This window comes from Candoia aspera, chromosome 8, assembly GCF_035149785.1.
Source record: "Candoia aspera isolate rCanAsp1 chromosome 8, rCanAsp1.hap2, whole genome shotgun sequence".
NCBI classification, from domain to species: Eukaryota; Metazoa; Chordata; class Lepidosauria; order Squamata; family Boidae; genus Candoia; species Candoia aspera.
In genome coordinates this window covers 17,664,255-17,676,678 of record NC_086160.1, presented here as the reverse complement: position 1 = coordinate 17,676,678, position 12,424 = coordinate 17,664,255, and the positions used below count along the sequence as shown (strand labels likewise).

The following is a 12,424-nucleotide window of genomic DNA, read 5'->3' as shown; positions in this document are numbered from 1 at the left end:
ATATTACACGCTACAGTTTTATTCTGTTCTGTCACATCTTGCATTGGAGCTCTTATTTGAAACCTTTTAGTAGTTATCTGACTTCTTTTCCCTTGGTTCAGCTGGTCTCCTTTTCTCTTAGTTTACTTTTTAGGTTTCTCTAAAAGGTCAGTGTTCTCTATGTTGGATTTTTTTGTTTGTTTGTTTTAGTCAGGGTTCATTCATAAATACTTTAGCTGATTAAATTGATTTTAATGTATAAAGAGCTAAGATGCAGGATGCTTATGTAATAGTTTGGTACTTTTCTTATGACATATTGATTACTGATTCAGATCTTTCTTTTTTAAAATTCTGCTTTGTAGCCAATGCTTCAGTTTTCTGCTCAATTAGGAGCTATGCAACACTTAAAGGACCAATTGGAACAAAGAACACGAATGATAGAAGCAAACATTCATCGCCAGCAAGAAGAACTACGTAAAATTCAGGAACAGCTCCAGATGGTCCATGGACAAGGACTCCAGGTTAGTTCAAACTAATGGGATATAAAGATGGATAGTGCTTGCACAAGTGTAAAAATGACATTTGATTTCAACAAATAAAATTGTGGTAATATACCTATCAGCTAGAATAAACTACAGTATTATATCCATAAAACTTCATGATAAAAGCCAGCTATCTATATTTTGATAATTCATTAATTTAGAAAAATTTTCACAAACATCTTAAGTTTGTGAAAAACACAAGAATTAATGAAACATAGGAATTGTACTTCAGCTAGTTCTTCAGTGTTGCTAAGTTTTCTCCTTTTCTGGAGAAAAATCCACATATTTTATACTATAACACTTAGTCAATGCTGTTAGTATGAATCATATGGAGAATTGGATACAAATACAGGTAGTCCTTGCTTAGCAACCACAATTGGCACTGTTAATTTGGTCATTAAGTGAAGCAGTCACTAAGTGAAACACCACAATTTTACAATTTTACTTCAGCTTTCCTTTTTTAAAAAAATAATTTTATTAAAGATTATAATTGCAGTAGTAAAAACTAATACAAACTAAAAGAAAAAAGAATAGAAAGTAAAAGTGCAAAGGAAAAGAAAAAAATGTAGAGAAAGAAAGAAAGAGAAGTAAGAATATAGTAAAGAAAAAGAAAAGAATATATAAAGAAGTGACTTCCAACTTTCATCACAAGAAGTATAAACAATTTTATCTAACTATCAATCAATCAATCAATCAAATTTCTATCACTGCCTGTCTCCCCCAAAAGGGGGACTCTGGGTGGTTTACAATAAAATAAACAATTAAAACCATAAAACATAAATTACAATACAAACCATCATTATAAATAGATAAATATTTATTTTAATAACTTTTCACCTTTTAATTTACAACCAATAATCTCTTCATCCAATATCCCATCTCTTATCTATAAACAAATCCATACAGCATCATCGTTTCAGTCCTGGTGTCAGCAAAAGTCCATTAAGGGTTGCCAGAAATAACAACATATCTATTTTAATCTTGATCAAATAAACCAATTTTATATTCCTTCCTTTTACTTCTAACAATCTTAATCTTTAGTCCATTCAAATAACGTCCTAGAACTTGATTTAATTTCTTTTTTACCCCTTCTCACAAGATTCATCCAAGCTTTAACAAACCTCTTTTGTAAATCCATATAAAAGAATTATCCAGGTTATTCTCTTTGTTTATTATTTATAATTCCCTTTTGATTTTTAAAGCATCAGCCAATTTCTTTTGTATGTCTAATGAAACACTTTTTTCCATGACATTCTTGTAGCTTGTCATTTGTAGATCTACTTTCAGTGTCAACTCTGTCTCGATCTCTGTCTTGTCAGATAAAGCTTGTTCCTCTTCTGCCATTCTTCCAAAACATCTTTTGGACACAGTCTATCCATAGAAGCTCACATTGCTATTGGCATTGTTGATATTAACTTCTGATTCCATTTTTCAAAAGTATCCTTCAGTATTTCCTATGTTATAATATTTTGTGTCATTCTGTAGCTGTTAATCAGGTTTATGTACTCTTCTCCTTTAATTAAAATCTTTAGTTCCCTCTACTGTCCATTAAAATCTTTAGTTCCCTCTAGTGTCCAATTTTTGAAATTCTTTATCTCTTCTATGTTCAAAACAAGTCAAATTTCCCACAGGAAGAATTCTTATAATTAATTCCAAATAATATTTCAAATTTATCTGGACCCTTAATCCATTTATAACTTTCTAAAATCAAAATCTTAATTAGCTTTTTGCTGTTTTATTTCATTTTTTTAAGTTCTTCAGCTTGTGGTTAAAATTTTCTTTCATTAAGGATTGAAGGCAGTGTTTTCAGACTTGTCAATCCAAAGGTTTCTAATAGTTGAAAAGTAGTATATAAGCAATTTCTCAATGTGATTAGAAAAGAAAGTATGCAAACTTAGTGTTGTTTTAAAGGCGCCGACTATGGTTTGAACAAGATGGCTATTCCCTCATCTTCCAGTACTCAAAACCCACCGGAGATTTGCTGTCTTGCGATCTCTTTGCAATGAGCAACTGCCTGGAGCACTTGTGGGTGATCTCCCATCCTCTCTTTGGAGATATTTGAAGAGACAGTCTACTCACCAGCTCTTCGTTTTTTGCTGCAGTTGTTGGCTCCGTTTTCTTCGTCTTCAGTCTGCTATTTCATCTGATTTTACTTCAGTTTTCCTTTGCTTTACCGACCTGCGAAAGTTGTAAATGGTTGCAAAGTTACTTTTTCATCACTGGCATAACTGCAAACAATCTCTAAGTGAGCCAGTCGCTAAACGAGGACTACCTGTAGGGGTTACTAACAAATATTGACTTCCTTAAAAGTTACATTATCGCATGTTCTGCTATTAATTACCATAGCCTTCTTCAATCTATTGCCCTCACAATGTATTGGATACATTTGTTGACTAAAAGTATCCCAATATATCTGGAGGATACTAGGTTAGACAAATTGAAAGAAAGTAGAAAGGTATGTTGATTCAGAATATATGCTGTTAGGGACTTTATCAAATCAGTAACGTAAACCTATATGTGTTTGGTTAGAAATAAGCCCCATTGAACTGAATGGCACTTATTTCCAAGTGTATTGGTTGGATTCACTTAACTTCTCATAAATAATGTTATTATACAAAATAATCATTTTTTAAAAAAAAATCTGGCACCAAAGAAGCTGAACAAAAATAATGAATTGTGTGTTTTGAATGCTTGGTAGTATTTTAAATATTGACATGAATTATGTTTCTTCCAAAAGATGTTCTTGCAGCAATCAACCCCTGGGTTAAACTTTGGTTCTGTACAGCTAGCTTCTGGAAACGCATCAACTATTCAACAGATCACACCAATAAGCATGCAAGGCCAGGTTGTTCAGACTAACCAGATCCAAGGTGGCATGAACACTGGACATATTGGTTCTCAGCACATGATGCAGCAACAATCTCTGCAAAGTACCACAGCACAGGTAGTAGATAGGATTCAACCATATGTTGATGTTTTGTAGAGCTGTGTAATGCTTCAGATTCAATTCCAAAATAGTGCTTTGGAGCACAGGGGTGAAGTGAATTTGGCAAGTCTGTGCAACTCTTTTAAACAGTCCTGTTTTTTCCGGAAATCTGCTGTTACGGGGTTTGATCCTTTTTGGGCCTCTGTGTGTTCTGAGGCACCTTAATGGAAGTGAAGTCAAAGCACTGCATACTCGAATATATAATTATGTCTCACATACATCTCTTGTGCCTATGTGATGCCACCAGAGGGTGCTTCTTTAGCAGCACTTATAACTTCAAGAAGCAAACTGATTTCTTTGCACAGGGAAATGTTTAGAGGGCAGGAAAGTATAACTCATAAGCCAAAGCCAACTTCAGGAGAATTGTGTGGGGAGCATGCAGTAATGTGAATTGCTTCTTCAGATGAATACCTTACTTTGACCCTTTGATGTTTAATAAACATTCTCTTCCATTCTTTTGATTAAATCTGCAGAAATAGTTAAATATCATATGCTTTCATCTTTTTAAAAGTCTTATACTTTCCCGAATCAGACTCCTAGCTAATTAGCAATTCCATCACAAGACTTGTATTTCTAGTGCTCTAATGTTTATAATCACAGCTAAGCTCAGCAAAGAGAATGCATGAATACTATAATTGGCTCATAATTAGCATTTTTTATTTAATCTAGACTACTGTTCCTTACCGTTGGGATAGTGATAGTTTAAATCTATTGAATGTAGCCGAATAATTGTCCTGACAAAATATTTTACTTCTGCAGCATAATCAACAAAGCGTTCTCAGTGGGCATAGTCAACAGACATCTCTAGCTACCCAAGGCCAGAACACGCTGTCAGCTCCATTATATAACACTATGGTGATTTCCCAGCCAGCTGCAGGAAATGTGGTCCAGCTTCCTTCTACTTTACAGCAGACTAATAACCAGAATGCTGCCATTACCACATTTGCCCAGGATAGGCAAATCAGGTGAGTGTTAAGTGACACGAGGGGGCCTGGCAATAGAATTTTGCCTTATAAAATATTTCTGTACCAGCCAACCATGCCTTTTCTCATTCTTCATGCAATGTAATTATCTGGTTTCTTCCCCCTTCCCAAATCTTTTGTGACTACTGAGCATGCTCTGATAGTTTCCAGAACTTTCTCTTTCTCTTGTTTTTAAGGAGCCCCAGTTCGACACTACAGCTGTTGTAATTCTGCACACAGCTTTACTTTTTAATGTAGCCTTTCCTTGTGTAAAGGCTTCCATTTATAGTAGGATTGTATTGCCTGGGAATTCTGGACAGCAGCATTGGAAGGTTGAGGAGGCCGGTATATATGATGGTTCCCTTTAAAGGAAGTTTTCTTTATTGTAAAGAGAGATGTGGAAAGATTAAACTAGGAAACAAAAAAGAAGTATCAACTTAATAGTGATACATTGTCTAGTATGGGTGCGGACAACATTCTGTTGGCTGGTACAGCACTTCATATTTCTTGGGAAGGTGAGACCCACCGTGGATGGAGTGATGATGCACCGTAGGTAGATTAGTGTCATATGTGAGCAGAGGTAGCATTTTCCAGATACTTTTCTTGTTTTTCTTTCTTTTAAAACTATATTAAGCTCATTTTAAGATTTCCCACACAATTTTTGTGTTGCCAACCTTAAAATGCTACTCCCTCTCCAAAAACAACATGCTGCCAATTTTCAGCAATTGTGGTCAGAGAAATCACAAAAAATAGCTTGGAGGCAGAACATTAGAGGCTTTGTGGCTTCAGGTGGCCCACCCTCATCTGTCAAGGCAACTAACTGGATGTCATTTGCTGAATATATCCGGTAATGATAAGATACTGCTTTCAGGCCCAACACTGAATTGCTTGAAATTATCTAGTTGTCAAGCTGGGAAAGAGGCTTTTTTGGTCATGGTGCCATGCCTTTGAACTGCTCTTCCCAGGGACAGCTTCCTATGCCTATGTCTCTTAACCATTGAATATGTTGATTTATAGTTCTGCCAGTATATATTTTCAGTGTTTAAACCTTTTAAAATTTAGTTAGCTAAATGAAATTGTATTTATGTGAAATTAATTATATTGAAAGGTTGCTGATAAAGTATAAATCTATCTGGCTGGATATAGCCCACAATGCTGGATTCGATAGACATTTGTTCTGTCCCAACGGGACTGCCATTTTGTTTGAATTGAACTGACAGTACAAGCCAACAGTATTAAATTAAGTCTATTTAGAGTACTTGGGAGGGACAACTGATATTTCTTTGCTTTCACAGATTTTCCCAAGGTCAACAGCTTGTGACAAAATTAGTGACTGCGCCTGTAGCATGTGGAACAGTTATGGTACCGAGTACCATGTTTATGGGGCAAGTGGTAACTGCTTATCCAACCTTTGCTGCACAACAACAGCAGCCGCAGACATTATCAATGCCGCAGCAGCAACAGCAGCAGGGGCAGCCCCAGCAGCAACAAAGCCAACAGGAGCAGGCCCATGAACAACTCGCTACACTTCAACCACCAGCTCAGACTCAGCTGACCCAGCATCCCCAACAGTTCTTACAGGTGAAGCCAGAAGGTTGTCCCAGAGAACCAGTTCTTTGAACATCCAGTTCACTTAAACTAGAGATAGCTTCAAAGAACTTTGCAGAACGGTCTCCTGTAGACAGATAATGCCTCACAACTTTGGTGCTTGTGTGTGTGTGTTTAGGTACTGTATATAGCACATACCCTTCAGAGTATATAATGCAGGGCAGACATTATGAATTGCCAAAAATGCCAGGTTCTGTGCTTGAAAGGGTGGATTTTTAAATGGTTTAGGTTCAAATATTCAGGCAAGGGATGTGGCTGGGCTTATGAATTGCTTTTCTGCACTAAAAGCAAATGCCTTCAATGCGCACCTCTCAGGCATTCTTCTGATTTACAGTTAGAACAGTTGCTTTTAAAAAAATCTTTTTGGTTTTTGCCACATGAAACTACTTGTATGTATCTACGTAACAGCTGGCTTTTGCTAGTAGGAGGCAAGAGTTAATGTTTGTTTATTTATGGTCCAAAATGCAACATAAAGAGGTAAGAAAAATCCAGAATTGAACATGTACCTGCAGTACTTATTAATAGTAGTAGGAAGAAAGGAAAAAAAGAAAGTTGCAGGAAAATATAACCCTGTTTTTGAAACTAAAAAGTATTTTAAAAAGAGCTTGGACATGGCATGGAAGCCATCTGTTTAGTGCTCTGAATTGTATCTTTTGTTCTGCTGAGTGGTGGATAAAACCCTAAGTGCCAAAGCTAAGAATGTTAGGAGAAATGAAGGTGCAATGGTTAAAAAAAAACAAGGAAGAATTTTATAGGGTAGATATTCTGGGATGTACCCTAATGTGGACACATGAGAAAAAGGGATGCATCCACACAATCCCCTTTTTCTGTCATTATAATAACATAGGTTGTGGTTAGGTTATAATAACGCATCATAAAGTGAAATGGTTAGGTAACATGCTAGTTTACTGACAGAGCAGAGATGCTTAACCCCCTCTCATTTGTATATTTGTAGACATCCAGATTGCTTCATGGAAATCAGTCCACGCAACTTATTCTCTCTGCTGCTTTCCCACTACAACAAAGCACTTTTGCCCAGTCACATCACCAGCAGCATCAGTCTCAGTCACAGCCACAGCAGATGCCACGCCACAGAAATGACAGCATGACGGAGGCTTCTAAAGTTCCTCCCCAGTAGTGTGGGGGCTTTGTAATTGCACTGGAGATGGTGAGGAAGAAGTTGACCGACTTTGTGATGCACAGTATTGAATATTCTTTTAACTTTTTGGAACGTATCTGCTGAGGAAAGTTGTGCAAAGTGCTGCTGGAGTTTCAGTAGGCATAAAGCTGGAAAATACAATGGGGACAGGGACATGCTGACTTTTGCCAGGGTTATAATTGCTCTGGTTTCTGTGTTTTGCTTTTCTTCAAAGAGGCCATGAGTTAATTTGTCCTGATCAAATTCAAACTGTTTTGTGGACTAAGATACTTATAATTAAGTTTGCTCAGATTAAGTGTTATGATGGACATGCTGTTGCTACAGCTGTTTTTTTTAAAGTATGCCTGCAATTATGCTCCAAAACAAAGTTAATTTTTTCATAGTACAGGACAGTAAATATTTTCAAAATATTGTATGGAATCTATCTTCATTGTACAGATACTGTAAAATACTGTGTATATGTCTGGTAAAAAGCGAGAGCAGGATATTTTATATGATGCATGAAACTTGGTTTGAATATGTTTTTCCCCAAAATTTCACCAAATGTTCAAACTACTGTTTTCATCTGTTTATACCTGTTTGTCTTCTCCATTGTAGAATCTGTACGGTGCACGATCATTTATTCTCACCTGTAATGGGGGCACAATCTCCTGTTCGTAGTTTATGCGTAATGTCCAGTTTGTTCCATGAGGTGATATTGTGCGCTGGTTTGTGGAATTTTTGCAAGTTAAATTATTGATGAAACTCTTTGAACTGTGGAGGTTCAAGGCATTCAGTTTCATAAATACCATTTGTCATGTATCATTTCATGAATATTTTTTTTCTTTGAAAAAAATAGGAATTTGCACTGCTCTGTTTTTGGTGGTTTGGAATTTTGATTCCCCAAAGCTGTTTTTTGATATAATACATAGTTGCAAATATTTATGTAAAACATATGGTTTAAAATATGAACATAATTTTCACAGATGACTCAAATATAGGAATATTTGCACAAAAATATATTTAAATTTAATAATTGTAGGCACTTTTTAACTTCTCTGCAGTGGGAAATGTGATTTCGGAATTTGTTGGAATCTTTTTATTCTCCTGTGAAATGTTAACCTTCATTTAATCAGAGATGATTCAGGGTCATTTGAAGCAGAACAAATAACAAAGCCTCCACAGTGCCTTGATTTTTATTCAGGTACAGTATGCTATACATACTGAATTACCTTATCTTGAATTTATGACCATATTTGAAGTTCTAGTTCACGGACAAAACATGCTTCCTAGCTAAGTCTCTACTGTATGTCTACATATAGGTATTTTAAAAACTGTACAAATTGAGAATTGAAGTGTTGTTAAAATGTGGCACTCCCCTTCTCAGCCATTCAGTAAGGGGATAGTTGTAATGTAATTACTCACATTTCACAATCTGAAATGATGCATCTAATTGTTTTATAAATTTATGCCAAAACGTGTATGTGAGTAACGCATAACCAACTTGTAAAGCAGTTTAAATTGAGTTATGCTGAAACTAGGTGGAAAATATAAATAAGAGATAAAGTCTTACTGCATTAAGACTTCAGATGACAAATTCACTTCATAAAGATAATAAAAAGATCCAGCTGAAATTCTGATTTAAAAATAAATGTTTAATATATTTTATGGTACTAGTTTTAAAATCCACGTCTGCAGAGCAAAATGAGTTTTAAAACAGAGATTGGGTATCTAAAAGGAAAAAAAAAGTATCGGAATGTCTGATTCAAGAAAGATTGGGTAATAAAGAGGAGCTTTATTAATGTAACCAAAGTTAGGGTGAGAGGCGCGAAGAATGTAGTGCTGGTTAGACAAAGCAAAATCTTGGTAGCAAATTATACCAACCATTATCTTAAGATTACTTTGGATGCTATTCAGATGTCATGCTAAACAAGCAGCTTAGCTTAGTGGTAAATGTGCCCATGTGCATCTGCTGACTACTAACTAAGCTGTAGACAAACTTAGCATAACGTTCAAATGCAAGACTCTGCTTTCATCTGCATTGAAAAAACCGGAGAATGAAGCCATGGTTTGTTTTAATGCCATTAATGGCCTCATTTCCTGGTTCTTCTGGGCAACATGCTAGGCTTGTTTACAGCTTGGTTAGCTGTAGCTGCACTTCTCATGACAGCACCAGTGGATATGCCTGAACATATTTGCTACTAAGCCAGGCATATGGTTTAATGGGCTACATAAATGGCTCCTTCAAGTCATTTTCATTGCTATAGTCTTACATGGTTTCAGTCCTCCCCCCACATGCATCACTCAACAGTTTAATAGCTTGTACCAATAATGAAAATAATCAAGTTTTAAGATTTTTTGAAAGAATCAAAGAACCAAAGAATTGGATTAATCCTACTCCCTCTTGGCAAATACTGGAAACCAGTAGGTAACTTACCTAGGAAACTTTGTAGCTTTATTATTTACATACATAAGAAATGTGGAAATAGTTCTGTGAATTTAATTGCGAATAACTTTGTTCTGCCATAAGTTGTTTGTTGTAATCCCAAACCAGACTGTGTTGAACAAAGATTTTTGGATGTAGTATATGCTTTTAGTAAATGATTGCCTAGTTGGGCTTGAAGCTATTTAGAATATTGTAGCATCAAGTAAGAAAATTGGGAGGGCTTTGAAATTGCTTATAGATCAGGGCTTTAGTCTAAGAATGCAGAGCAACAGTCATGGACAGGTTATTTGGTACAGATTTTCTTTGCAACTTTTCTTGAGAGAGAACACAACTATCAGTAGATGTGACATGTTTATAATGATTTTCTGGGAGGTTGTATAAAAGGTAGCTAATGGAAGAAAAGTAGAAAGCAAGTAAAAACTATTTACTAAAGATTTTTTTTTTGTCTACTGCACTCCGGACATACTTCAATGAAACAAAAATATTTTGTAGAAGGTATGTTGGCATTTATGTTCATTTTCTGGCTGATGATTCTGTCTGAAGAAGGTCTTCTGCTTCTGTGGAGGGTCAGGGTCCCCTAAAGAGCAGGAAGGTTCAGCTTTTGCTCTCAGTGATAATTCTGATGTTTCTGCAAGGCTAATTTTTAATCTTAGAAGTTATTTGTAAGTGTGATTATTCTACCATCTGGAATTTAATATGGCCAAATGTCTTTGCTGGGGGAGGCAGGGTGGATGGAGTGGGCATAGCGAGTTGTGAATTCATGATGTGAGTAATGCACTTAACCTAAAGCAGGGGTGGGCAACTTGGGAAGGGTCAGGGGCAACAGTACAGCTTCTTGACCTGCTGGAGAGCTGCAGGAGGCCTTCTGTTGACATGGATACAGTTTGTGGCTTTTGGTGAGGGAGTGTTTGAGTGAGAAATGGAAACAGGAGGCCTCTGGAAGGCAAACTGCCCCCATTCCCACCATCAAACTCTGAGACTGAGCCAAAATTCATTCATTTTGCTATCAAATTTTGGCAGTGCAATTTTGGCCCATTTCTCAGGGTGGTTACGTGGTGTCAAGGGTGGGACTGGGAATAGTTTTTTTCTTCTGCTGTTCCCATTCCCATTCTTATTTGTTTGAAACAAGGAAGGATAAGTTGTTTTGGCAAAATTCAGACATTTTGCCATTGAATTTTGGCAGTGCAGTCACAGGGTGCTGGGAGGTTTCAAAGGAGATACTGGGAGTGAGGGTGCAGCAGCCTGCAGGATGCCAATCTCTGTGCTAAAGCAACCGCTGAACCCTTCCAGCAGGAAGTCTGACAAAGTGCTGCTGAAAAGAAGAACAGTTGTTTAGGTTTGCTTACATTTTTGGGGGTGGGGGGGAGAAAGACTCCAAGATGAGCTTCTGGGAATACTAGAGGGAATTGTATAAATATTTTTATATGATATTATATTTAATATATATACATATATATTTCTACACATATTAAAAGAATATAGTCAGAGCTCTCCATATGCCTTCCATTATTTTTATGTAGAAGTTTACTTGCTGGTGCAATGAATGATTCCACTCTGTCACAATCTTCTGTAGGCTTCCTGCCTGCTGCCAGCTGACAAAAAGAAAAATGACTGAACATCCATACAAGTACAAAGCTGTCAGTTAACATTTTGTTAGTTGCTTAAGAATCTGTTTAAAAAGTAATCCTGTTAACCACTGTGGCTAGAGTCACTGGGATTACGAAGAAGTGGCGTAACCACATACAGGGTGAGGTGTGAAATAAAAAACATTTTTAAGTGGAAAGCGTCCGGCCAAGAAACCGGCACTTAAAAATGCACGTTGATGCATGGGGTTGATTGGCAAGTCAAAATTGCTTGCATCTCCGAAATGCCGCGCTCTTGTTTCTGCAAGTGGTGGTCACTCTCCTGTAATACTTGAGTATCATATTAAATTAGGTAGACTAAAATGTGTGCAAACTTAAGCACTTTATTGGGGGGAAAAATAGCATTTTGAAATACCATTTATTATTCTAGGCAATGGGACTGTTCACAAAAAAGGGGGTGGGGGTCCAAAGGAGTCAGAATGTAGACTATTGTCAAAAGAGGCATTGCTGGAAAATGTTTCTTCACATTTAGACTAAGTCTAAATACATGATTATGCAGACATGTAATATTGCTTGGCTTTGTAAGGATATGGATAAATACCTAAGCTTTTTCAGAACTGATTTTTTTTAAAAAGTTGCACAATTGCCAGAGAATTATCAACAGGAGGCTTTTGTATAATTCTAAGTGGTCCTTAGGATTAAATGTGTAGAGGGTTTACAGATGTGGCCTTTAGTAGACTGCTTCAGTCACAAGTATAGTTTGTATTTTTAGCGAACACCCATTTTTGTTGTGTGTGTGTGTGGTTTTTTAAAAATGTTATGGTGTCACGTGATGTCAGCATGCATGTCAAACTCATAAATCGATCGTTGGAAATGTATTGTTGAGATATACGTGTGGTGGGAAAAGGAGGCCTAGAGGGAGCAGATATGATTTGGAAGAGAGGAGAACGGTTTCTTCTTCCCTAGCCCCCAAGTAAAAAAAAGAAATTGGAAACATTTTCAGGTGTTGTACACAATTGTTTGAAGTTGAATGTTGAACAGTCATAGTGAGTGAGGCAAGCTCTGAGAGACATTTTAAAAATATAATTTGGTTGTTTATGAAACTGAGTAGTTTATTGATATATATATATATTTTTAACACTACATTCCTCTGTCTTTAATAAACAAGTACTTTTCAGTC

General features: G+C 36.4%; 1 protein-coding gene across 1 annotated transcript in view; it reads left to right on the top strand.

Moving 5' to 3' along the window:
• Positions 1-12,424, top strand: part of CLOCK (clock circadian regulator) — a 33,089-nt gene extending 20,665 nt beyond the window's left edge. The window contains exons 17-21 of the mRNA XM_063310711.1: positions 342-500; positions 3,259-3,465; positions 4,267-4,472; positions 5,765-6,050; positions 7,033-12,424. Coding sequence (XP_063166781.1) covers positions 342-500; positions 3,259-3,465; positions 4,267-4,472; positions 5,765-6,050; positions 7,033-7,215 — 1,041 coding nt within the window. The 3' untranslated portion in view covers positions 7,216-12,424. The remainder of the gene's footprint in view (positions 1-341; positions 501-3,258; positions 3,466-4,266; positions 4,473-5,764; positions 6,051-7,032) is intronic.